The sequence below is a fragment of the Tenrec ecaudatus genome, chromosome 2 (assembly GCF_050624435.1).
Source record: "Tenrec ecaudatus isolate mTenEca1 chromosome 2, mTenEca1.hap1, whole genome shotgun sequence".
NCBI classification, from domain to species: Eukaryota; Metazoa; Chordata; class Mammalia; order Afrosoricida; family Tenrecidae; genus Tenrec; species Tenrec ecaudatus.
The window spans coordinates 80806798-80833806 of record NC_134531.1 but is presented as its reverse complement, the minus strand read 5'-3'; the positions used below and the strand labels follow the sequence as shown (position 1 = coordinate 80833806).

Genomic DNA, 27009 nt, shown 5'->3' with positions numbered 1-27009 from the left:
AAAATAGTGAAAACTTCAGTAAAGTAATGAATGAAAACCAGGTAATTATCCAGGAGGCCGAAAGAACACCAGCTAGACTAAATCCTAAGAAGAAGTCACCAAGACATATACTTGTTAAACTTTCCAACTTTGAGGAAAAGGAGAAAATTATGAGAGCAGTTAGAGAAAAACATGCAACCACATATAAAAGCAAGCAGATAAGAATATGCTCACACCTGTCAGCAGACATTATGAAGAAGAGGAGACAGTGGAGTAGCATATTCTGTAATTGCAGGAAAATAATGCAAACCCAAGAATACTCTAGCCAGCCAAGTTATCTATCAAAATTGATGGAGAAGTGACAGTCTTCCTGGACAAGGAAAGCCTCAAAGAATATGCTAAAAGGAATCTAGCAGTACAAAAGATCCTCACTGAGCCAGTATGGAGAGAAAAACAACACTCATCAAACACATACAAGAGACCGCCACACAGAACAACTCCACTCAGAGACCATCAAAGGGAAAACAACCCCCAATATAGAACTGGCTCAACAATGGAAAGAAGGCAAGAATGAACCACAAACACACTTATGCACAACCCACAGAAAAGAAAGGGACATAGGAAAACACCCAACACAACAGAGATAAAATGACATCACAGGGTCCACAGATAAATGTAATAATCCTGAATATTAATGGTTTGAACTCCAGCCTTAAGAGACTGAGGCTAACAGACTGGCTTGGAAAACACGAACCCCCGATCTGCTGCCTAGAGGAAACACATCTCAACATTACAGATAAAAACAGGCTGAGACTGGCCCACCAGGCCGTGATGATGATGTTCCTGAGTAGAGCAGCCAGTCCACAGAGAGAACAACATGGCTGGCCCTACTATGAAAGATGATGCCCCTCAGTGACTAAGGGCGATACAGGGGACAGCACCGGAGACACAGTGTGGGAATTGCACCTGACCTGATCCCACCACACCGAGGCAAATCACTGGGGGAGTGCAGCGGAACAGCAAGGGAATGGAGTGGCAAGGTCCCCAGGGAATGCTGAAAGTGGACTTTGGGGCCAGGGCGTGGTGCCCCAACAGACTGGACTGGAAAACGCTCCTAAGGGCCAGCAAACGATCCCTGAACTAACTACAAGCTTTTCTCTTGTGAACTGTTTTGTTCTGTTCTTTGTCAGTGGTTTGTTTTGGTTGTTTTGTTGTCTGGTTGTATACTGTTGCTTTGTTTTCCTCTGTCTAGTTTTCGTGCATGTTAGTGACTCCACAGGTCTGTCTGAATAGGACAGGCTGGATGAACTATCTGGATGAAAAACAACGGGACCGACAGTTCCGGGGGGACTTGGGGTGGGGGGGTAGGGGGGCTAAGGAAGTGGTGTTAACAAACCCAGGGACAAGGGAAAAACATGGGACCCCAAATGGTAGAGAAGGGGGAGTGGCAGGCCTGGTGGGAAATGATCAAGGGTAAGGTTGCTTAGAGAAGAGGTATACTCTAGCCCAGGTGGCGATGAAGCATGGTAGTAGGGCAGGAGGAAGGTCAAGGGAGATGGAGGAAAGAGCTAGGAGTCAAAGGGCATTCATGGAGGTCTAGACAAAGACATGTACATGCAAATATATATAGGAGGATGGGGAAATAGATCTATGTGTCTATATTTATAGGTCAAGTATTAAGGTGACGGAAGGACCTTGGGCCTCTACTCAAACACTCCCTCAATGCATGAATACCTTCTTTTATTAAATTGGAACTCTATGATGCTCACTCTCCCGACACAACAGCTGGAGCCAACATGGGTGAACAAGTAAATGTGGTGAAGAAAGCTGATGGTGCCCGGCTATCAAAAGAGATAGTGACTGGGGTCTTAAAGGCTTGAAGATAAACAAGCGGCCATCTAGCTCAGAAGCAACAAAGTCCACATGGAAGAACACACCAGCCTGTGTGATCGAGTGGTCCCAAAGGGATCAGTTACCAGGCATCAAAGAACAAAAAATCATATCATGGACTGCACACCTCCATGATAGGATCGCTGAAGACAAATGGGTGCATAAGCAAATGGGATGAAGAAAGCTGATGGTGCCCGGCTATCAAAAGAGATAGTGTCTGGGGTCTTAAAGGCTTGAAGGTGAACAAGCGGCCATCAAGCTCAGAAGCAAAAAAGCCCACATGGAAGAAGCACACCGGCCAGTGCGATCACGAGGTGCCCAAGGGACCAGGTATAAGGCATCATGCAAAAAAAAAAAGATATAAGTGTGTGTATGTGTATATATGTGTATATGTGTATATGTATGTGTCTATATATATCATATTAAATGAAGGGGGAAGTGCAGAGTGGAGACCCAAGGCCCAAGTGTCGGCCAATGGAGATCCCCTCATAGAGGGGTTTAGGAGAGGAGATGGGTTAATTAGGGTGTGAGGTAGTATCGATGAAGAACACAGCTTTCCCCCAGATCCTGGATGCTTCCTCCCCCCAACTACCATGATCCGAATTCTACCTTGCAGGGCTGGATAGGACAGAGGCTGTACACTGGTACATATGAGGGTTGGAGGTACAGGGAATCCAGGGTGGATGATACCTTCAGGACCAAGGGTGTGAGGGACGATGCTGGGAGAGTGGAGGGTGAGTGGGTTGGAAAGGGGGAACTGATTACAAGGATCCACATGTGACCTCTTCCCTGGGAGAGGGACAGCAGAGAAGGGGGAAGGGAGACTCCGGATAGGGCAAGATATGACAAAATAACGAGGTATAAATTACCAAGGGCATATGAGGGAGGGGGGAATGGGGAGGGAGGGGGGGGGAAAGAGGACCTGATGCAAGGGGCTTAAGTGGAGAGCAAATGCCTTGAGAATGATTGGGGCAGGGAATGTATGGATGTGCTTTATACAATTGATGTATGTATATGTATGGATTGTGGTAAGAGTTGTTTGAGTCCCTAATAAAATGTAAAAGAAGAAAAGAGAAAAAAATGATTAGGGCAAAGACTGTACAGATGTGCTTTATACAATTGATGTATGTATATGTATGAACTGTGAAAAGAATTGTATCAGCCGCAATAAATTGTTAAAAAAAAAAAAAAGGAAAAAAAAACAGGCTGAGAATCAAAGTCTGGAGACAATACCAGGTGACTCTAATTTAAAAAAAGCGGGGGTTGCAAACCTAATCTCAGATAAAATTGACCTCAAAGTGCAAACCATAAAAAGAGATAAGGATGGACACTATATAATGCTCAAGGGAGCATTACATAAAGAACCAATAAGCATCCTAAACACTTACTCGCCAAACAAGCGTCCACAGAATATGTCAAGCAAACACTGCAAAGGATGAAAAAAGAAATCACAGCCTCAACAATTGTAGTAGGTGACTTCAATACACCGCTCTCTGAGAAAGATAGATCACTTGGAAAGAAACTCAACAAGGAGACTAAAAATGTAAACACTGCAATTAGACAATTTGACCTGACAGATCTCTACAGAGCTCTCCACCCAAACAAAAAAGAATTCACATCGTATTCAAGCCCACATGGCACATTTATGAAAATAAACCACATGCGAGGGCATAAGTTGAATCTACATAAATTCAAGCACATGGATATCATACAGTCCCGTCTCTCTCACCACTGGGCCATAAGGTTGGAAATAAACAGAAGGAAGATAAAGAAATCAAGGGCAAACCATTGGAGAATGAATAACTCTCTGTTGCAAAAGGAGAGTGTACTGGCTCAGATCAGAGATGAAATTAGGAAAGTTCTAGAAACCAACGAGAATGAAAACACGACATACCAAAACTTATGGGACACAGCAAAGGAAGTCATCATAGGAAGTCTCATAGCATTACATGCACACATAAAGAAGGAGAGGCTTTTATGATTGATATACTGGCACAAAATTTACAGTAACTAGAGTGGAGTCAGCAAGAAAATCCAACTAACAGTAAAAGAAAATAAATAATAAGAATTAGATCTGAGATTCAGGAGAGAGAAAATAAGAAAACTATGGAAAACAATCAATGCTGCTAAATATTGGTTCTTTGAATGGATAAATTGGATCGACAAACCTCTCTTGATTTTGACCAAAGAAAGGGAGGAACACATTTCAATAGCAAGGATGAGGGATCAAAGAGGAAATATTACAATGAACCATAGTGAAATCAAAAGGATAATTACAAACTACCATGAAGGACTGTACTCCAATGAATTCAATAACTTGGAAAATATTGATGAATTCTTGGAAAAACAATCCCTCCCTAGATTATCCCCAATGGCCATCAAGAACCTCAACAGACTTACATCAATAGAAGAAATAGACAAAGCTATCAACGAATTAACAACCAAGACGACACCAGGACCATACGGATTCACAGGTGAATTCTATCAAGCATACAGGGAAGAACTGACACCAATCCTACACAAACTCTTCCAGACCATAGAAAAAGATGGCAAATTCCCAAATTCCTTTTATGAAGCTAGTATAATTCTGATACCTAAACCAGGCAAGGATCCCACAAGCATTGAGAACTATAGACCAATTTCCCTAATGAGTATCGATGCAAAAATCCTTAAAAATATACTAGACAGGAAAATACAAAAATATATAAAACAAATAATTCACCAGGACCAAGTGGGATTTATACAAGGGATGCAGGGATGGTTCAACATACAAAAGACCACTAGTATTATTCGCCACATTGAAACGAAGAAATATAAAAACCACATGATAATATCATAATATCAATAGATTCAGAAAAAGCATTTGACAACATCTAACACCAATTTTAAGACACTCAAGAAGATAGGAATGGAAGGAAAATTCCTCAATATAATACAAGCTATATATGAAAAGCCAACAGCCAATGTGGTAATCAGTGGAGAAAAGACGAGGTCAATTCTTCTGAAAAAGGGGACTAGACAAGGATGTCCCTTGTTCCCACTCCTATTTAACATCGTGCTGGAGGTCCTAGCTAATGATATAAGGCAAAGAAAGGACATCAAAGGTATTCATCTAGGGAAGGAAGGAAGAAGTGAAACTATCATTATTCGCAGATGATATGATTTTATAGATGGAAAATCCTAAAAGTTCCACAAGAGGAGTACTGGAAGCAATAAAGGAATATGGCAGATCAACAAACAGAAGTCTATTGTACTACTGTACACATCAGTCAAGGACACAGAAGAGGGGACCAAAAAGGGGGTACCCTTTACAATAGCCAAACACAAATTGAAATATCTAGGGATATACCTGACTCAAAAAACAAAAGATCTGTATGAGGAAAACTACAAAACACTATTAAAAGAAACCAAGGATGACCTTAACAAATGGAAGGAGATCCCAGGCTCGTGGATCGGCAGACTCAATATTGTAAAGATGTCAATTCTACTCAAGGCACAATATAAGTTCAATGCTATCCTGATCCAAATTCCAGCAACTTTCTTCAAAGAGTTGGAAAAACAGATTACCAACTTCATATGGACAGGGAAGAAACCAAGAATTAGCATAGAACTCCTCAAGAAGGACCAAGTTGGAGGGCTTGCTTTACACGACTTTAGCACCTACTACACAGCCACAAAGGTCAAAACAGCGTGGTACTGGTATAACTATAGATATTCAGACCAATGGAAAAAGATTCAAATATATAGTTCCTTAAGGAGTCCTGATGGCACAGTTGTTAAGGTGCTTGGCTGTGAAACTAGAAGGTCAGTAGTTCAAATCCAGCAGGGTCTCCATGGAAGCAAGAGGTGACAGACACCTTTTGTAAACTATTTGCAGCCTGGGAAACACTATGGGCAGTTCTACTTTGTCACTGTGAGTCAGAATTGATTTAGGTACCGTTGGGTACCACAGTGTGTAGTTATCTGTCTACACAGGGCAAAACCCAAAATATACTAACCTTTCCACATTAAAATAAAGTAGAATCCATGATGATAGGCTTAATAAGTTTTGTTCTAAACAAATGAATCAATCTTATGCACATCAATGGTTAAAAAGATTGACTGTATTGGAAAACCACAGGCAAGGCTTTCTAAATATTATGAAATGCATAGACTCTGCATGCTAATTTTGCCTAGGAAACACTTTCCCTTCACATCTTTCCATCACTAGTGTGGGAATACTTCGTCTTGTTTCCTCTTCTCTTTCACTTAAAACACACACACACACACACACACACGGCATAACTGGCAGCTGTACGCTGATTTAAGTTACTGACACACTGCATTCCTTTGTGGTGTGTTCAGGTGAGATGATATTATCTTAAGATTCTGGTACCGGGTGTAAAAAAATCTTCTTGGAGAGATCCAAGATAAGTTCTGAATTATAGCAAGCTCAATTATTATAGTGAAATTCTAAAATGGCTAAATAGAAATGTGTATTTTATATTGATTTATGTTATATATTTATATTTTAAATTTCCTTTCAAATATAAGCCATTATGAAAATGAAATGAGATAGAATTTGTATTTAAAATGCTTTGTTAGTTTATTGACTTGGTCATATCTTATTCAGAATACAAATAATAATATATAATTGCTCTTATGTTTTCTCTGTATTGTCAAACGTATCACTATATATGTGCATTTATATATACATAATTTATAATTTATCACAAAAGGTATCAGAACTTTCTGTATAATTACTATGTTATTCTGGGTTGACTAGTGAAACAAATCCAGTGACATTCATATGTATAAAAGAGAGCTTTATATCAATAAGTAGTTATATACCAGAAAACATGTGCCAGTCCAGACCAGTGCAAGTCCATACGTCCAATACTAGTCCACAAAACCCTCTTCAGACTCACGCAGCCACAAGCAATGATGAAAAATGCAGGAAGATCCCAGGCTGGTGGGGGAAAAGTCTTGTGGATCCAATGACAAGGGAAACATCACATGATTGCTGCAGATTCCAGCATGGCTCGCGGGCATGAAGGTGAAAGCAGAGAGAGAGAGCAGAGACTCCCAGGATCCTCCTCATGAGAAAGGAGGCACATCAGGCTGTGAGCTAATTGACAGACAAGACTCTACTCCTTTCATATCTTCAAATTGACACAAAATTACATACCTACCACAAATACTTCTTTATATTAATTCATCTTGCTAAGAGGGGGACTACACTCATGATTATAACTTTGCTGCCAATCAATCCATGAATGTGGGAAGTACATAAGGGGAAAGTTATAAAAACTTCTTAGGCATAACCAAATACCTTCAGGGAGCGAGTCATGGTGTCTGGGGCTCAGGGTCAAGGGCTTGGGAAATATTAAAGTCAATAATATAACATAGTTCACAGAAGCAATGTTCTATAGTCTATTTTATTAAGTAGCAAGTGAGTCTTAAAGGCTCATGAGTGGCTGTCTATAGTACAGCTATGGCTCTCTTCATGTCCAGGAGAAAGAAAAGTCAAACAAATTGAAGATCCGTGGAAACAATTAAACCAATGGACCAATGGATCCTGCAAACATCAGACTTCATGACTCTTAGACAGTGCTGGCTACCATTATCAACCGAACTGAAAGGGATCACATTATAAGATCCTGGACACAGTGAGAGAAAATTGTAGAACAAACCAACAAAGTCCTTGTCTTCCTGGAGGGCCTTTGTACATGCAACATAAACATCTTTTATCAATAATTCTTTAAAAATAGGCTTTTCAAACCAAAGAGATATTAGCTTTACATTAATAAGCACCCTATAAAGCTGTACTACTGTACAATGGAAACCAGTTAGGCTAAATAACAAATTTTATGTATATAAAAAAATCTTCAATGCACCAGACACTTATTATCAGATTGTACATGTACAACTAAAAATAGAATTTTATATATCATACCCAAAATTAAAATGCTGAAACATCACTGGTCCAAATATGACTCTTCAGAAAAGAACTATGGACTTAAAAAAATTCTTTTGTCCCACTTCCAAATCTTCCTAGACAGGTCATTAGACAGCTACCACATATAATATGTGCGAATTGAATAAGGATAAATATGTCTTCTGGAGCAAAAAGTCTGGGGTTTATATGTAATTACAGGCATGCTGAATGAATAGTTTAGCATAATGTGCCACTGTCATCAAATCATATCTTCATATACATGTGTAATCCATTTTGCACAATGGTTTCAACTCAGTGTGTATGTAATTAAGTTGTAAGGTACAGTAATAGCTGCTGCTGAGTTGAAATTTTGCTTTTTTGGTTTAAAAAAATGAATAGAAAACACAATTGGGTGAACATCAAAGTACTTTTTTGAGACAGCTAAATCTCATCAAAGAGGTCTTCGGGATTGGTGTTTCTTAGAGTTTCTAAAGACATATTTTCAGTTGAGCTTTCTTCCTTTTTCAACATCTGAGGTACTGAAGGATCAGACCTAGAATAAAAGAAAATCAAGATAATTAAAAAAATAAATCCTTTATAATATACGAGAAGATTATGTGATACTTCATAAAATAAATCAAATCCTGTTTCCAGAATTGGCTTTGGGAATTATTTCATTATTGTGTGTTAGTCATAAAGAAAGAAAGATAAAAGGCATTCAACTTTTTAAACAACTAAATAATTAATCTGTCACTGTTCTGCATTAGCAAAAACTCAAAAGTCTACAAAAGGACTCATCGAGGTCAAGAAGTGTGGTGTCTTCTGTGCTGTAGTAATTGTATGCCAAGATCGCAGATATTTGTCAAGCCAGTCTTTCAATGGTTCTATCATGACTTACCTTCCCCTTCTGATTCCTTGTTACCTACTAAGATGCATTTTAATTTCTAAGCAGAAATTTCTAGGCCACAAGAATTTCAATTTGATTATAAATGCTTTTTAGAATTAAGGATCCTGTTGCTACTGCTGATAGTTGCCTTCGATGCATAGCGACCTTATGCACAGCAGAAGGAAACACTGCCTGGTCTGTGACACAATTTTTCTTATGCTTGAGCCCATTGTAGCAGCCACTATGTCAATCCACCTTGTTAGGGACCGGACTCCTCTTCATTGCTATCCTTCCACTTTACCAAGCATGATGCCCTTCTCCAGGGACTGGTCTCGCCTAATAACGTATCCCAAGTACCCGAGACAAAGTCCCACTTGGACCTAAGGAACATTCTGGCTGTCCTTCTGAGACTTGCTTGTTCCTTTGGCAGTCTGTGATGCTTTCAATATTCTTTGCCAACACCATGAATTGATTTTTCAAATGAATGGATTTTTCTCCAGTCTTTCTTGCTCAATTTACATGCATACGAGGTGATGGTTTGGGTCAGGCACACTTTTAGTGCTTAAAGTAACATCCTTGCTTTTCAACACTTTAACGAGGTCTCGTACAGCAGAATTCCCTAATGCAATGCATCTTGTGATCCTGTGCCTGCTGCTTCCATGAACAGCGATTGTGGAACCAAGCAAGATGAATCCTTGACAACTTCAGGTTTTTATCTATTTATCATAATGCTACTTACTGGTCCAATTGTGAGGAGTCTGGCTTCTTTACACTGAGTTGTAATCCACACGAAAGGTTGCAATCCTTGATCTTCACCCTCAAGTGTTTTAAGGCTTCCTCACTTCCACTGAGCAAAGTTGTGTGATCTGCATACTCCACCCAGGTTGTTAAGAGGCCTTCCTTCAATCCTGACACAACACTCTTCTTCACATCATCCACCTATTCTGATGATTTTCTCAGCAAATAGATTGAATAAATTTTGTCGGAGACACACCCCTGATATTTGCTATGAGTAAGTTGTCAGTCTCACAAAATTCTATCCTGGGATCTCCAGCTTTGATTCTATGACAAGGGCCACATTTTCTAATTACCGTTCCTTCCTCTTTGTTTCCAACTTTTTAAATTCCAATCTCCAATGATTATCAATGCACCTTGCTTGCATGTTTGACCAATTTCAGACTGAAGAAGTTGGTAAAATTATTTAATTTCTTCATCACCAACTTGTTGGTTGGTGCATAAGTCTAAATAATAGTTGTAATGATTGGATTTCCTTGAATTTGGATAAACATAATCCTCATAGAGGTAGCACGACTTTTATAGCAGTTGTTGTTGAGTGTTGGCTTGAACTTATTGAATGAATCTACAACTCGCCTGGTAGTAAACTAAATCTTACTTAGGTTCAGTATTATATCAATGGGTCAATAGTTATATTCATTTCCCTTTGTGTCCTAGGATAATGAGCTTATTCAGTACAATGATTATTGCTAATTGCCATTGGAGAGGAACACAGCTCAGTCAGAAGTAAAGCTTAGCATGTTATGTTTATACCTTTCTATAAACCTAATTGGTGATTCTCTATAAAGCTGAAGTAAATATATTTACCAGTAACAATTTAAGCTGAATTTAGTCGCAATTATATTTAGGTTGAGAATACCCAGTAATGCTGTCATCATCCAGGTTTCTAACTAACTTCAAAGGTTGAGGATAAAGCGTAGCAGCTGTTTGGTGCAGTTAAAGGAGCAGGGGATTTTAAGTTAAACACAGCTGTGAACCTAGCTTTTTCTTATTAGCTATACGGCTTTAGGCAGATAATTTAAACTAAGTGGACTTCTCTCTCCAATCTGTATAATGGGGATAGTAATATGTGCCTCAGAGGTAGCCTGGAGATTTAATGAGCCGAGGTAAGTGAAAATGCATGTAAATGGCTATAGAACACATCAGAGCTAATATTAATAGCTGCTGATACTGCATATATAGAGTTCCTGCTAATAGAAGAGATGAATCAAAATAACCAACTAAAATGCTAAAACATCTTTGCTTAGATTATTAGTAGTTAAAAAACAACTACACCAATGTAAACAGTAAGTAGGTTAATAGAAATGTATCAACCTTGGCCTTCTGATTCCCTGTAAGTAACTATTTGTGGGCTGCCAGTAGACATTAAGTACGTGCTTGGTCTTATCCTGAGCAAGCCAATTTGTACAGCATCACCCTCACAGGAATGCCAAGGTGCTGGGCATTAACACAATATCAAAATGACAAGTTCTACCCTGTGGAACTTTCAATGATAAAATTAATAATAAACAGAGACATCATTATTGTAAAATGTAACTCAATATCTAAAAATAAATTGTATAGGAGGAGGGAGAAAGTGATACAGTATCACATAAAGGTATAATTGTTACATATATAAGTTTTCAGTGTCAACTCCAAACACATTACACATCACTACCCCCCCACCCCTCCATCCCTATTGCTTTTTCTCCTGCTAGGCAAGAGAGAGGATTGAAATATTTCAATTAAAAAGTCAGACATGGAAAAACCTCTGTAATTTTGTTCATAGTCTAGACACTGCAACAAAAACACGGAGCTCTATCAATTTAGTTAAAAAACAAAAACAAAAAACCAGCTTTAGACAGAAGGTCCACTATGAATTACAGCGCTGAAGGAAATATGTTCTGTTTATGAGTCGCATCTTCAAAAGTTATGAGGAGCTTAAGAGGTAGATATTTTACTCTTTCACTTTTAAAGTTTAGTATATAACAGGTGCTTGGTAGAAGCTCGTTCCATGAATGCAGATTATTGTTCTATAACTTTCATATGTATAATAAGTCAAAAGAATTAACTCTCTTCACAACCAAAAAACTTGAGCATTTTTTATACTCAATACATGCTATTTTAAGAATTTAATTCTGAAAATCATAAAGAATATGAAAAGTCCGTTACACTATTTTTGATTATTTGAATTTATATTTTCATATATGCGTACAGTTATATATGTACATAAACACACACATGTTTGTACTCTGCAATATATTAGACATGTCTTTGTTGAAAAAAATACAGATCTATGTGTATAACCCACTACTCACATGTCAGTCTGTTCTACTGTGCTGCTTCAAAATCACTGTGACGCTGGACGCGATGTCACTGGTATTTCCAATACCAGCAGAGACACCCATGAACAGATTTATGCGGAGCTTCCAGACGGAAGACAGACTAAGAAGAAGGAATGGGGCGCCCATTGTTGAGGGCTAGCCAGTGAAAGCCTACTGAGGCCCAGCGGAACCTGGCACCATGTAGTGCTGGGAGATGAGCTGCTCCACTGGGAAGGCGCTCAAAATACAAGTGGGATGTCTTGTTGACACAGTGGCTGCACAGTAGCAACTACCAGGATGATGCAGGATGAAGCAGCACATCCTTCATTGCACATAGGGTCCCTGTGTGCCCAACTGACTCCTCAGCAACTCACAACAACAATGTTTATAACTCATTTTAATATAGAGATACTATCCATTATTCCAAAGATGGATGTTTCGGGTGGTTCTATTTTTTCAAAGTGCTCCTATAAATAGCACAATAAGGGATATACTTGAACATGTATCTATCTTAGCATATGCTTACATGTTTTCATAACAGAAATATTAAAGAGAAATTCATACTTAAAGGTGAAACTTGAAAGCAATAGAGATTCTTCATCTAAAAATAGAAAGTGACTGAATAAGTATTTTGAAGCCCGGGGTGCCTTTGTGACTAAGTAAATCACTGACATCAGTTATGGCCCACTTGAATGTCTAAATCTTCCATGAGGGCATTTTCTGAATGGCTACACCCAGCCTGCTATTTCTTTTGTCTGAGCACTTGGGAATAATTAATGTCTGCATCGTAATAATTCATGTCTGTACCACTTATCTGTCAGTTTGACATACTGTGGTGGCTAGTGTGTTGCTAGAAGCTATGTCATGGTGTTTCAGTTGCTAGTAGGGTCATCCAAAGTGAACAGGCTTCAGTGGAGTTTCCAGACTAAGAACAGACAAGGAAGGAGGACACAGATCTCCACTTGAGAGGAAGAGGTCGCTGAAAACCTTGGGCATAGCTTGGAAGCACTGTCAAATTCTGAAAGCCTAATCCAAGAAAGCAGAACCGCATCAAAGACACTGCCAGTAGACGGGCTTCTCACGTCCAAGGGCACTCACACTGTGACTGTTGAGCAGTGGAATGGAATGGTGCCTTTGGGATCTTTATTTGCTGAAGAGGCAGGACTCAAAGGAAAGAGATCTCCCAACGATTGGAACTTGGAATGCGTGAAGTATGGAGTTAGGAAAACTGGAGCGGTCACGATCGATATGCTAAGCATTAGTGAGCTGAAAAGGACTGGCATTGGCCATTTTGAATCAGAAAATCATGATTTACTGTGCCGGGAACTACACAATCAAGAGGAATAATGTGGCAGCCATTGCCAGAAAGGATCAGCCTGAAGTACAATGGCGTCTGTGATAGGATTACATCTACTCGTCTTCTATTCAAATTTATGCACCCACCATGAAAATTAGTGATGATGAAATTGCAGAATTCTACCAGTGATGTCAGCTGGAAATTTATCAAATATGCAATCAAGATGCATTAATAGTTATTGGTGACTGGAATGCAAACATTGGAAACAGAGGAAATAACCACAGTTAAAAATGTGGCCTTCATGTGGATCTGGGGTGAGGTTCTCCGGAGAGGAAGGCAGCCCTGTCAGAGGGATTAGCTTACTTATGGGAGGGGCAGTGCAGGAGAGGGGAGAGGGAATATAGGCGTATGTCTGTTGGAGTGGGGGGAGAGGCCTGACCTCCAGATGGGAGAGCAGTGACTGAGGATGCTTTGGGGACATTAGGTGGAGAGTGTCTTTAGTGGTGTGAACGAGGGTGTCTGGAGGTACCCCGAGAGCCTAGGCTGGGTGCCGTGGAATGCTGAGACACTGAATCCTGGATCTTCAGGGCACACGGCATGCTCCAGAGCTACAGGATATGACCCCATGCAGGAAATCCACTGGATGAACTTGACTGTAGCCCAGACATGCTTGGAACCTCAGGACTTAAGTTGGAAAATACATGGTATCTGAGAAAGCAGAAGACATCTGTCCTAAGAATGGTGTACTACTGGTTGGCAGACCAGCAAGGTCTCACAACACCAGTGCCTTATATGCTGTATTAAGATATGCATTATTTTGGCAATCCTATGACGGACGTTCTGCTTTATTTTGCTTATGCTTGTTCATATTAGGCTATATCTCAGAGGTACATTGCCAGTGGGGGTCACCCTCTTGAAGTTTTCATGTTTGTCAGTAAGTAAACCCAGGGACATTGAGCCTATAGGGAAAGCAAATAGAACAAGGGTTTCTGGGGAGTGGGCAGATGGGGGATCTAGAGAGGGAGGGGTAAAAAGGAGATATGTCAAGGAGTCCAGGAAGGAAAAGTATGTTTGGAGACTGATTATGGAAGCAATTGTATGATTCTGTTCAACGTGATTGAACTATGGGATCATATAACATATGTATTAACTCCCAATTTACAGTAAATTGTAAAAACAAACAAACCATAGATCCAGGAATGGGTTTTGGGCTTGCACTAAATCCTAGCTCCAACTTAAGAACAATTAGTTCGTACATCATTGCTCTGCTTAAAGCTCACCCTCAGGAAGGGAACACAGAAGATACAGGTACTATTGCAAAATGCGGTAAAGAATCTAGAGGGTGCCCGGCTCTTAGGTAAAATAGCATCTGGGGCCTTAAAGGCTTGTCTCCAAACAAGTAGCCACCTAAGAGAGCTGCCCACTAAATCCACTTGGAAGAAGCACACTATCATCAATCATTGAAGGATTGGAATCCATATAAACTAAAGTTGAAGGAGGACCTAGTATCAGAGCCTAACTTGTGAGAATCTGGTGTGCAGAAGGTGATGGATGACAGTGGGGGCTCAGGATTCATTTGTGGAACTACCTAGGAAATAAGCCTCCAGAGAATGCCCCCAATCTACACCTCCCATCGACATGTCCTGAATTTGTTCTGGGGGCAAGTATCTCTTAGATGTTCCATGACAAAAACCTCTTCTTGAATGTTGAGGGGGGTTGTCTCCCTCTCAAGGTTTACTTGTATTTTTGTCTGTATACTAATGTGAGCTTATCCTTACCACCTGAGTGAGATTTGCTTTTCATTGTTTTCTGTGGGGTGTCCCAGCTGTGCCGTTCAGGAGGCATGGATGTACAGTGATAATAAGGGATGCGAGGTGTTACAGGGAATGTAAGAGGGGGGGATGGATGGGAGGGGAGTTTGGGAGCAATAATCAAGGCCTGAGGAGGGAGGAGAAGAGCAGTGGAGTGGATGGTGATTGGACAGCTCACTTTGGAGGTGAATCAACCATGGGGAGAGGGAATGCTCTAGGAAGGATGTGGTAGTGATTGTAAATTTCCCCTGAGATGTTTGAATGATTGAACTATTCAATTCTATTATATGTAAATTATGTGCCAATAAAACTGTTGAAAAAAAATGAAGGATAGGAAGAAAGTGAGAGAGTACAGACAATCAAAGGCATACATCTGACCTGAACAGTAAAAAAATGTGTTAGTAGATGCCCCCTATGATGCAGGCTGGACCCGATCCGGTTTCCAAAGTTTCCTGCATTTTTGGTTTGTATTGTTTTGCTTGGTTTTTGTTTGTTCATAGTAGAGTGTATCTCAGAGGTGTTATGTCAATGGAGGTCACCCTCTGGAATCTGTGTTATGTGCTTTCCCATTTTTTGGTCTGAAACCCAGGAATGGTGATTCTATAGGGACATCAAGTAGAATCAGGAGTTTAGGGGGAGAGGGAGGAGAGTGGTGGTGACGGGTGGGTGTAGAAGGGAGACGATGTCAAGGAGTCCATGTAGAAAAAGAATGGTTGGAAACGATGGTAGCAATTGTATAATTATACTTGGAGTGATTGAAATGGTGTGATGAAATATGTTTAGATGTATCAACTCCCAACTAATAAAATAAAGAAATAAATAAGAAAATGTGGCCTTGGTAAAAGACAAACTGGAGATCCCTGGATAGTATTTTGCAAGACCAACAACTTGTTCATAGCAAATAACTTTAAAAAAATTAAAAGGTCATTTTATTTGAGCCTCTTACAACTCTTTTTTTTTAAATTGCAAATAATTTTTATCAACAACACAGAAGGCACCTATATGCATGGCCTTCCCCAGATGGAATAGAATACACAGAAACCAAACTGACTACATCTGGGTTAAGGTGTATTGGAGCAGCTCAATATTCGCAGCTAAAATCAGACTAGGGACCAACTATGGAATAGACCATCAATTGCTCATATGTAAGTTCAGAATAAAGTTCAAAAGTGTCATTTAAAATACAAGAGAGAAAGAAACGATCAAAGTGAATGTCAGAAGAGACTGAAACGATCTCTGAACCGTAGAGTAGCTACAGCAAATGGAAGAAAGGATGGAATCAAGGAGTTGAATAGAAAAATTCAAAGGGCACCCGAGAAGACAAAGCCAAATGATATAATGAAATATGCAAGGATCTAGAATTAGAAAGCCAATAGGACAAAAACCTGCCAGCATATCAGAAACTGAAAGAACACAAGAAAAAATGCAAGCCACAAGTTGCAATCTTGAAAGATTCTATAGGCAAAATATCAAATGAAGCAGGAAGCATCAAGAGAAGATGGAAAGAATATGCAGAGTTGATATACCAAAAAATCCTAGTGGATATTCCCACCATTTCAAGAGGTAGCATGTGAACAAGAACCAATATTGCTGAAGGAAGTTCAAACTGCACAGAATGCATTTGGCAAAAACAAGGCTCCCAGAATTGATGAAATAACATTGAAATGTTTCAGCATATAGATGATAATAAGGGGGTCAAAATGGAGACCCAAAGCCCATCTGTAGACAACTGGACATACCCTCAAAGAAGGGCCACAAAGAAGGGACGAGCTAGTCAGGGTGCAGTATAGCACCGACAAAATACACAACATTCTTCTAGTTCAGTGGTTCTGAACCTTCCTGAAGCTGTGACTCTTTAATACAGTTCCTCATGTTGTGGTGACCCCCAACCATAAAATTATTTTTGTTGCTATTTCATAATTGCAATTTTGCTATTGTTATGAATCAGGTGACCCCTGTAAAAGGGTGTTCGACCCCCAAAGGGATCACAACCCACAGCTGTAGTTCTTAATGCTTCTTCCCCTCCACTATCATGAACCCAGTCTGCCTTACAAATTTGGCTAGACTGGAGCATGTACACTGGTACTGATAAGAGCTCTTAACTCACCGAATCTAGGACAGATAAACCCCTCAGAAACAGTCATGGGAGTAGCGATACCATGAGGGTAGTGGGAAGATGGGGGAGGGAGGGGAAGAAAGAGGGAATTGATTGCAGTGATCAATGTATATTCCCACCTTCCAGGGCAATGAACACAGAAATGTGGGTGATGGGAGACAGCAGACGGTGAAAGTGAGGAAGAATCACAGCACTTGCTGATGAAGATCAAGGACTGCAGCCTTCTGTTTGGATTACAATTCGATGTCAAGAAGATGGTGTAAAAATAATAATAATTTACCTGTGTTCATAAGGGTGGGAGGGTGGGATAGGGAGGGAAAAAAGAGGAGCTGATACTAAGTGCTCAAGTAGAAAGAAAATATTTTGAAAATGATGATGAAAACAGGTAGAAATGTGCTTGATGTATGGGTTGTTAGAAGAGCTATAAGTGTCGCCAATAAAGATGATTTATTACAAGGCAAAACAAAAAGCAAAACCAACAACAAAAGAAATATTTCAGCAAGCTTAAGAAGCACTGGAAGGACTCACTCTTCTATGCCAAGAACTTTGGAAGACAGCTACTTGGCCAACTGACTACAAGAAATTCATATTTGTGCCCATTCCAAAGAAAGGTGACCCAACAGAATGTTCAAACGATAGAATTATATCGTAGATGCCATACACAAGTACATTTCTGCTTAAGATCATGAAACAACCATTGCAGCATATTGACAGGGAACGGCCAGCAGTTCAGGCCATGCTCAGAAGATGACCTGGCACAAGACCATCATTAGAGATGTTATGTCAGATGAATCTTGGCGCAAAGCAAATGATACCAGAAGGATGTTTACTTGTGTTTCATTCACTATGCAAAGGCATTCAACTGTGTGGGCAATAATAAACTGTGGATAACCTTAAGAAGAGAAATCCCCAAATACTTGATTGTGCTCATGAGGATCAAGAAGTAGTTGTGCAAACAGAACAGGGCATACTGTGTGGTGTAAACTAGGAAAGGAGTGTATCAAAGGTTGCATCCTCTCCCATACCTATTCAATCTGTATTTGAGCAAATCATCAGAGAAGATGGATTATATGAGAGGAGGACGGAGGATGGAGCAAGGCTTCTTAACCTGCAGTATGCACATGACATATCTTGCTTGATGAAAGTGAGGAAGAATCACAGCATTTGCTGATGAAGATCAAGGATTGCAGCCTTCTGTTTGGAGTACAATTCAATGTCAAGAAAATAAAAATCCTCACAACTGGACCAATAGGTAACATCATGATTAATGGAGAAAAGATTGAAGTGTCAAGGATTATGTCTTCCATAATCAATGCTCATGGAAGCAGCAGTCGAGATCAAAAGACATATTGCATTAGGCAAATCTGCTGCTAAGCCCTCGTTAGAGTATTGAAGAGCAAGGATGTTACTTTGATGACTAAGTCGCTCCTGACCCAAGCCATAGTATTTTCCACTGCATCCTATGCATGTGAAAGTTGAACACGTAAGAAGGAAGACCATAGAAGAATCGATGCACTTGAATCGTGTGTTGGAAAGGAATATTGAAAGTACCATGCGTGGCTAAAAAGAGAAACATATCTGTATTGGAAGAAGTAAGGCCAGAGTGCTTCTTAGGCAAGGATGGCAAGACTTTTTATTACATAGTTTGGATATATTGTGAGGAGCACCCAGTCCCTGGAGAAGGACATCATGTGGTAAAGTGGAAGGGCAGCAAAAAAGAGGAAGGCTCTCATTGAGAAGGAATGACACAGTGACTGTAACAATGGGTTCAGGCATGGGGACGATTGTAAAGATGGCACATGACTGTGTAGTGTTTCATTCTGTTACACCTACCAGCAGGCTACCAGCTTCCAATACTTCAATATATAATTTTGTTCATGTAAAATATTTGTTGAATATATACAAATATTTGAGTAGTTCACTGTTATTAAAATGTAACAAAGATGATAAAAGTAATGCCTGATTCCTGCCTTCAAAGAGCTTTCTATTAAACTTTGACTTTCTCAAACGCTTTCCACTGTCTTTTTCATCCTAAAATTCTGTAAGTATCTGGATGGCAAGGACTGTTCACAAACAAGGACTTTCTCCTTTAGGAATCTCAAACACTTTATCAGTATTTGAATTTCAGGTAGATTTTCAAGTAGCCGTTTCAGGGGGACCATGACCTCCTAGGAGGGATGCTGATCCTACTCCACTACGTCAATATTTTGGTCAGGCTACTGCACCTGTCCAAACCACAGTTTCTTAATTTAATTTTTGGATAATTAGAGTTACAGTTGTAACCTTTTAGTCTCTGAATTTCGAGGATGCTTTGCTCAAATTTTGGGTATAAACTGCTTTGGAAAATACAGGTGTTCAATTAGTATTCAAGGAATAAATAAATAAAGAGGGAAGGTAATGACAGGATACACACCTGCCTTTGTAAAGTTAAATGACAACGTCTAAGGGGCTAAAATGAAACAACTCCAGAGAATGGCAGTCTGCTTAAAGGACAGCTTAATGTTCTCAGTTGTACAACTGCACGTATCTGTGTTCTGTTAGTTTGATTTCACACACATTAAAACATACACACATATAAAGTAATTAAAAGTTAAATTGTAACCAAGGTACTGCTACCATCTAATTAACAATGCACAGTGCTAATTGAAGGCTAGATTCTTCAGAAGTAGCATCCCTTCCTGAGGAAGTTTCTCTAAAATGTTGTCCAGAAAGAATGGTTGCTTTCACTTGTGGTTTGTTGGGAATTGAATTAATAATATCTTTTAAAAAGTTGTTTTAATTTATTGTCTCGTTTTGTAAAGACAAAATATCTTTGACATGTTTAAAGGTAATGATACCATGTAATATCACTAGTGACATTATATGACATATCACAAGAATACAATCTTTTCTTTCTCAACATAATATTCCAGAAACATGTCAAGGTGCCAACTGAGCAAAACGAGAGTCCCAGGAAAAGATGCAATTACTGATGCCACTATATCACTTTAAAAAATTTTATTGTAGCACACAAGAAGATTTGCACTATATGACTTACAGCACAAAAAAGTTTTTGAACATTTTAAAGCAAAAATTCACATTTTTATGTGACCAAAATGGACCAAAAAAGGTTCCACTTATTCTTCTAGAAGATATAGCTTACGCCTACAACATTGTCATATAATCTAAAATATAGCAAAAGCTTAAATAGAAAAATATATGCTTCTATTTCTCCCTAAAATATAAGAATGTGAAAGTAATCAGAATGTTTTGCTAAATTCTTTCAACAGGGAAAATATACTGTATCCAAATTAGCAAATTGACCATATTATCATAATGTTTATTTTATATTAAGTTTAAATTGGAAAATACATGGCACACTTTGGGTGGATACTATACTCCCAAACATAGTGAAATTTTCCTCAGGATATGTTTCATAAGTTTTGGACATAATACTTAATACTATATAAAAACCAAATATGCTATATTATAAAGCATTTTTGCCCTAGAAATTATAGAAACAGTTCTTCTGTTCTCATACCTATTTCTTGCATAACTTCTTTGTTCATTTGTGATTTTATAATTAAAAGTGAAAACAAAGAATTCATTCAAAACTCTGCTAGTTATCAATGTATTGCCCTTCTAACTCCAAAGCCATTGTTTTGTTCCATGAAAAGGAACTGGGCTTTATAAACATATACACATTTGTCCCGTGCGGTAGGTTCCATGTTTCATTTGATCTACAGAAAACACTAGAGGGCTAACATAAGGCTGTATCATGAGGAGAAAGCTTTTTCTTTTTTCCTCTTGTTCCAAAAAATGCATGCTGATACCTGGCACCATAGCCAGTGTATCACCACGGGGGAAGCCTAGTGGTGCTCACCTTTGTGTTCTCAAGGACTCCGTGTGGTCTGCTTCATCCCACAAGTTCATGAACCTCTTGGTGACTGTTCCTATGGGCAGTTTTGGCACACCTGGACCCTAAACAAAGTTTCTCCCAAATTCAGTGGGTTCATTTCTATGAGCCAGTTCTGGCCAGCACCTTTGATTAGCTCCTTCAACAACATGGTAGGATGTGCAGAGTCCTATAGCGTGTCCCATCCAACAAACCCTAATGGCAGTTAGGAGGAGATGGTAGGCTATTTCTAAGTACTTAGTATCTCAGAATTAGGGGTAGCCACTCCTTTTTGTGCCTTCTATAACTATTTCCTCTTTTGCCCCTTTAAGTAATTTTATACACTTTACTAGTTGATGATTCTTATACTAATGCTTTCCTGTTCAAAATACTAGTAGAGTTCTTTCTCCTGATTGATATCCAATACCCAAACAACTGTTTAAGTTAATATAATCATGGAATATATTCATGGTTAAAAAGAAAGTGATTGCACTTTTGGAGATATACAAAGTCACAAAATAATCAGTACTTTTAAATCCTTTCTTTTAAGTAAAACTATTTCAGTAAAACTCAGACCCCATGTTATTTAACTTGGCCTAGATTTAACTCTAAGAAATAGAGAATCAAATACTGTGTAGTTTTACTATGTAGGTATACAGTGTAGGTATACTGTGTAGGTAAACCATGTAGATATAATATGCAGGTATACTGTGTAGGTATACTATGTAGGTATACTTTTAATTTCCTCTACAGACTATCCTCCCAAATGTAGATGGCAAAGTCAGGGTTCTATGTAAATTCTTTGAAATGCTCAGTCCCTACACTATTTGTGATGATAAAATACTAAGCCTTAAAATATAAACTAAAAGCCCAGGCTATTTTAATCATCTTAGCCCTGCATTTTCAAATATACTTATGAACCATATGGTTGTTCCTATCTAGACATCAATTTCAGATAAATGTCAGGCCTCTTTTGGGGGTAAGAATACATTAATATCAAGGTAGAGTGGCAGCTAGATAGGATGTGCTTCCACAAGGTAAGAAACAAAGGAAGCTTGTAATGTATACTATGAGTCCTAAAAATAATTCACTTACAGCTCTTTGTCCCTGATTAATGCTTATTGATGTAGAAAAAAAGCAAAACTGGGCCTCTACTTCCATGTCATATGTAAAATTCATTTCCGACAGATTAAATATTTAAGTGACAAAGGAAAATCTTGAAAGTTTTCAAAAGAAAATAAAAGAGAATTAATTCAGGATCTTAGGGCAGAACATTATTATTATTATTATTATTTACTGTGAAAAAGCAACATTCAGGAAGGTAGAGTTGGTAAAATTCAGGTCCATCAAAAGTAGCGTATATACTCGGGTATACGCTGAGTTTTTTCAGCACATTTTTAATGCAGTTTTGTGGTAAAATTAGATGCCTCAGCTGATATTTGGGTCGACTTATACTCGAGTATATATGGTAAGTACTTTTGTTCACTAAAAGACAATAAAGAGAACAAAAAAGACAAGTCACAAGCTAGCAGACACACTGCAACATTTGCAACTAATGAAGGATCACTAAAGAGGACCCTTCGGAAGGTTCAAAGATCAACAAGCCATCTTAATAAGAAGAAATATTTCAGAGATTACAGGCACTAAAAGGAGAGAAAAACTTGGGAGTAAATGAACATTTGAAAACATTCTCAATTTAATTAAGTCAAAATGAAGTCTACTAAGGAACACTAGCTCCCAGTTCCACCCTTTCCTGGCGATTGGACACGTTACTCTGAGTTTCAGCTTAGTCACTCATCTGTAACTCTGGGATATTAACAACGACTTTGTGAGTGGTTGAAAGACAAACAAATCTGTCCTGGAGGAAGTAAAACCAGAGAGCTCCTTAGAATTGCAGATGGGGGCCCTTTGTCTCATCTACTTTGGACATGCTAACAGGAGAGACCAGTCTCTGGAAATGGGCCCCATACTTAGTAAACAAGAGGAAGACCATCAATGAATTGGACTGACACAGTCATGGCAACGATGGCCTTGGCAGTGACTGTGGGCCAGCACAGGCAGTCTTCGTTCTGTACCACAGAGGTCTCGGTGGAACTGGCTGTGTGGCACAGAGCAACAACATTACAGGCGATAAGGGAAGGTAACTTGAAAACTGACAGCTTAATGGGCTTGGGATTTTCTCTTGGATGATGGTAAAAATGTTTTGGAACTAGGTGATAGTCTTGGAAAGAGGTGATAGTTGTAAATGTACTAAACTAACGAAGAGTTGTACAATTAAAAAAGGTTAATTTTATGCTTTGTGGACTACACGTAAACAACCCAAACCTCTGTTAGTAGCAGTTAACAAAAATCAAGAGCCATGTTTCACTAGAAAAATCTGCTGCAGTGGACATTTTTAGAAACGAAGAGTGCCATTTTGATGGCTACAGTGCACCTAGGCGAGGTCACGATCTTTCAATCACACCCTATGCATGTGAAAGGTAGACGACGAAAACGGAAGGAAGAAGAATTGATGCATTTGACATGGGGTGTTGGTCAAGAATATTGACTACCATGGGTTAACAGAACAATGTAATCAGTCTTAGAAGAAACGTAACCAGAATGTTTCTTAAAATGAAGAAGGCAGGACTTTGGCATGTTTACTTGAGGCATATAATTTTTAAAAAACCCTCAGTTGCTAGGCAGAGACATCATGCTGGTAAAACAGAGTCAATGAAGACGGATACAAAACCCACAATGGACTCAATCAAGTAGACGGCACGGGGTTGTGCAACATTTTATTGTATTACAAATAGAGTGGCACAACCTGGAGATGCTTTACTGTCCAACTATCAACTAACTGCCATCTGCGTGTTTATCTAGCTACCCATCCATCCACCCTTCCATCTATTCGCTATACATATACATGAAGGTTTGTAAAAAAAAATGCTGCTCCTAGGGTCTCCGTTCATATATACATACACAAATGTATTTCAAACAGAATGTGTTGAAATGTGTCTCTGTGATCACGGGATGAGCACAGTCAGGTTCTCTCAGCATGTTTCTCGTAGTCAGGTCTCCCTCAGAGTATGTCAACAGAATGACATACTGCCTGGTCCTGGATCATTCTCACAATGTTTGTTGTGTTTAATCCCATTGTTACATACACGAGGTCAATCCATCTCCTTGATGGTCTTCCTCTTTTCTATGACCTTCTACTTTACCAAACACCAGATTCTTTGCCATGACTGATCACACTTGGTAACATATCCAAAGTACATGAGATGAACTTTTGCCATCTAAGGAGCACTCTGGCATACTTCTTCTACGACAGATTTGTTTGCTCTTCTCGTAGTCAGTGGTACTTTTGCGGGCATGTTAAAAAGGCACAATCAAACTGTGGCTCCTAAAGAGATCTGCTAGGCCAGTTAGATGCAAGGCAGAGAAGTGAGTTCAGAAGGTTATGGTGACTGTGTTTGGTTTTGTTTAATTGGCATGAGCAATCTTGATAGATCTTTTTCTCCAGTGCACAGAGGAAACTTATTTGGAAAGTTTATTTGGGAAACCATAATTTATATCCATCTTGCAGTCTTGATATTGCCCCATTCACACTTATTTCTGTCCTTAAATCTGAAAGCATATTGAAAAGTATTATGATTTGAGCACCTTAAAATTGATAAAACTGCAATTTGTTGTGGCATAATCAGAGCACAGAAATTCTTTGAGGGAAGGGTTAGGGAGATGGAAACGGGGTCTTCAGAAATGTATAGGCCTAAATGAAGGGTACATTGAAAAACAATGTTTCACATTTTGTTAAGCAAAGGTCTCTACAATTTTGTAGTAATCCTTTGTAATTTATCCTTCTATATGATATATGTTGTTGCCGCTGTTGTTAGGTGACATCGAGTCCAATCCAGCTCATAGTGACCTTATGTACAAAAGAACAAAACACTGCCCAGTCCTGCACTATTCTCAGTTATTGCTGTATTTGAGCCCATTGTTTCAGCCACTGTTTCAATCCGTCTTTGAGAGGCTCGCTCTTTCCTCTGACCTTTTACTTTGCCAAGCCTGATATCCAGGGACTGGTCTCTCCTGATAGCATGCCTAATTTATGCGAGAGGAAGGCTTACCATCCTCACTTCTAAGTACATTCTAGTTGCACTTCTTTCAAGGCAGACTTATTTTTACCTCTGGCAGTCCATGGTACTTTCAATATTTTTATGCCAACACCAGTATTCACAGGCACCATGATATATGTTATAGACATATATGTATATTAGGGGTTCAACTACTGAGATGGGGTCAATATGACCCTTCTATCATTCTTTTTGTGATGCATTATAATTATGGACTCTATGCCTGGGGCTGTAATTCCATCTTGGAGGGAGTTCTGTGCTATGCTAATGGGCAGGACTAAGGTGGGATTCCATGTTCACGTTAGTAGAGGGTGTGAATGGAGGCACCAGCCTTTGTTTTTGAGGCTGTATGGTCAGCTTAGCGACAAGAATTATACCTACATCCAAGCCATTCCTCTCTCTATAAGAGCACAGTGGAAACCCCAGGACCATCAGAAGAAGAGTACATTTGAATCTCAGTCTTAAGTGGTAGAGGCAGAGAGGCCAGAGGCACCAGAGACTGTGACGCAGAACACGGGAGTCAGACTAAGATCAGAGACCAATGCAGAAAACCATAAGACTCTGAGACTGTGAGGGAGAGCCATGGTTGGGCCTTCCAGCCCATGGGAGTCGAAGCCAGAGGACCATATGACTGGGTGGCGTGGTGGTGATGGTAAGGACTGAAGATAGACTTGGCTGCTGGTGGAGGAGAGGTATTGCCATGGGCCAGTGACTGTATCCTTACTGCTTATTGATCCTAACTTGTGGGAAATCTATTAACTTCCCCAATACACCCTTATGATTATGTGCTTTGAGTTCTGTGTGCTCATGGCATCAGATATTGCACCCAACATTGAGGCAGAGTGTTGTGGGAAGAACTGTTGGCCCCTCCTATCACTTAATGAATGTCTGCTCAGGAAAACCTCACTTAATATTCTCATCTTTCAGAAGTGGTTGATTTGTTTTCAATTACCTCTGTTAATACTTTCATCTCTCTCTCTCTATTTCCACTATATATTAATATAAAATATATATTTCTACTATATATGCTTCTACTACATATATCCACTATATATGTGTGTGTATATATATATATTTCCTTGATGACAGGAACTGTGTTTTCTTTATTTTGTGTGTTCACAGCTTATACTATTTCCACTTGCCACCCAGATGCTGGCTCTTTAATCCACCTTTGATTGCTGAAGCTGTGAACACACGTTAGATAAATCATTTGCACCCACTATGAATTATCTTGAATTGAGAAGAATAGCCTGAAAGGATGCTGTTCTGCTCATGACGTATTCCAAACAGGAAGCACAGGCAATGCTTCTTTTTTTGAAAAATGAAATCTCAAGCTTGTACCATGGCAGTCACTGCAAAATTCTGGTAAAATGGCCACTTTTATGACCACCAAAGCAGGGCATTCTGCAGAAACTCACTCATATTAAAATAACAAATATATACAGAGGAATCTTCTAGCTAGGATTATTCTTTTTGTGATGTATTATAATTCTTGACTCTATGCCTGTGGCTATAATACCATCTTGGAGGGATTTCTACAAACTTTCCTGAAGCCTTCCACATGATTCTTCCCTATCCTGGGCTTGGAATGGCCAAGATGAGAGAGTGAGGTAAGGGTAATGAATTGGGTGAGTCTGACTAGGGCAGAGCATGTATTATTTTCTAATAATAAAACCCAACTATCTAGTGGTTCTTAAAGGCTGTATCAATTAAAACCTTCATCAAATGACCACATAAATTATTCACATCAAAACAGCCTGTACTTGCTGTTATTAAGTATCTAATCTGTCTTAATTAAAGTTAACAGAGTTTCCATTTTTGAGTAAACGCAATTGTAGAAACATTTCAAATGGGAAAGTTTTAAATATTAAATGTGCTGAAAGGATTAACATCACTAGAATTACCACTTTATTTTCAAACTTACTTTTAGTATTAAATAAAAGATTGATCTTGGAAAAATTTGATACATAACCTACAAATTTCTACTTGACCTTATAAAAACCAAAGTGTCTCCTAAGTAAATTAA

At 39.1% G+C, this 27009-nt stretch overlaps 1 protein-coding gene across 2 annotated transcripts in view; it reads right to left on the bottom strand.

Annotated features, from left to right (window-relative positions):
• Positions 1–6448: 6448 nt before the first annotated feature.
• The window catches only part of XRCC4 (X-ray repair cross complementing 4), a 297968-nt gene continuing 277407 nt past the window's right edge, over positions 6449–27009 (bottom strand). For both annotated transcript variants that reach the window (XM_075541249.1, XM_075541250.1), the window contains exon 8: positions 6449–8339. In XM_075541249.1, coding sequence (XP_075397364.1) covers positions 8228–8339 — 112 coding nt within the window. In that variant the 3' untranslated portion in view covers positions 6449–8227. The remainder of the gene's footprint in view (positions 8340–27009) is intronic.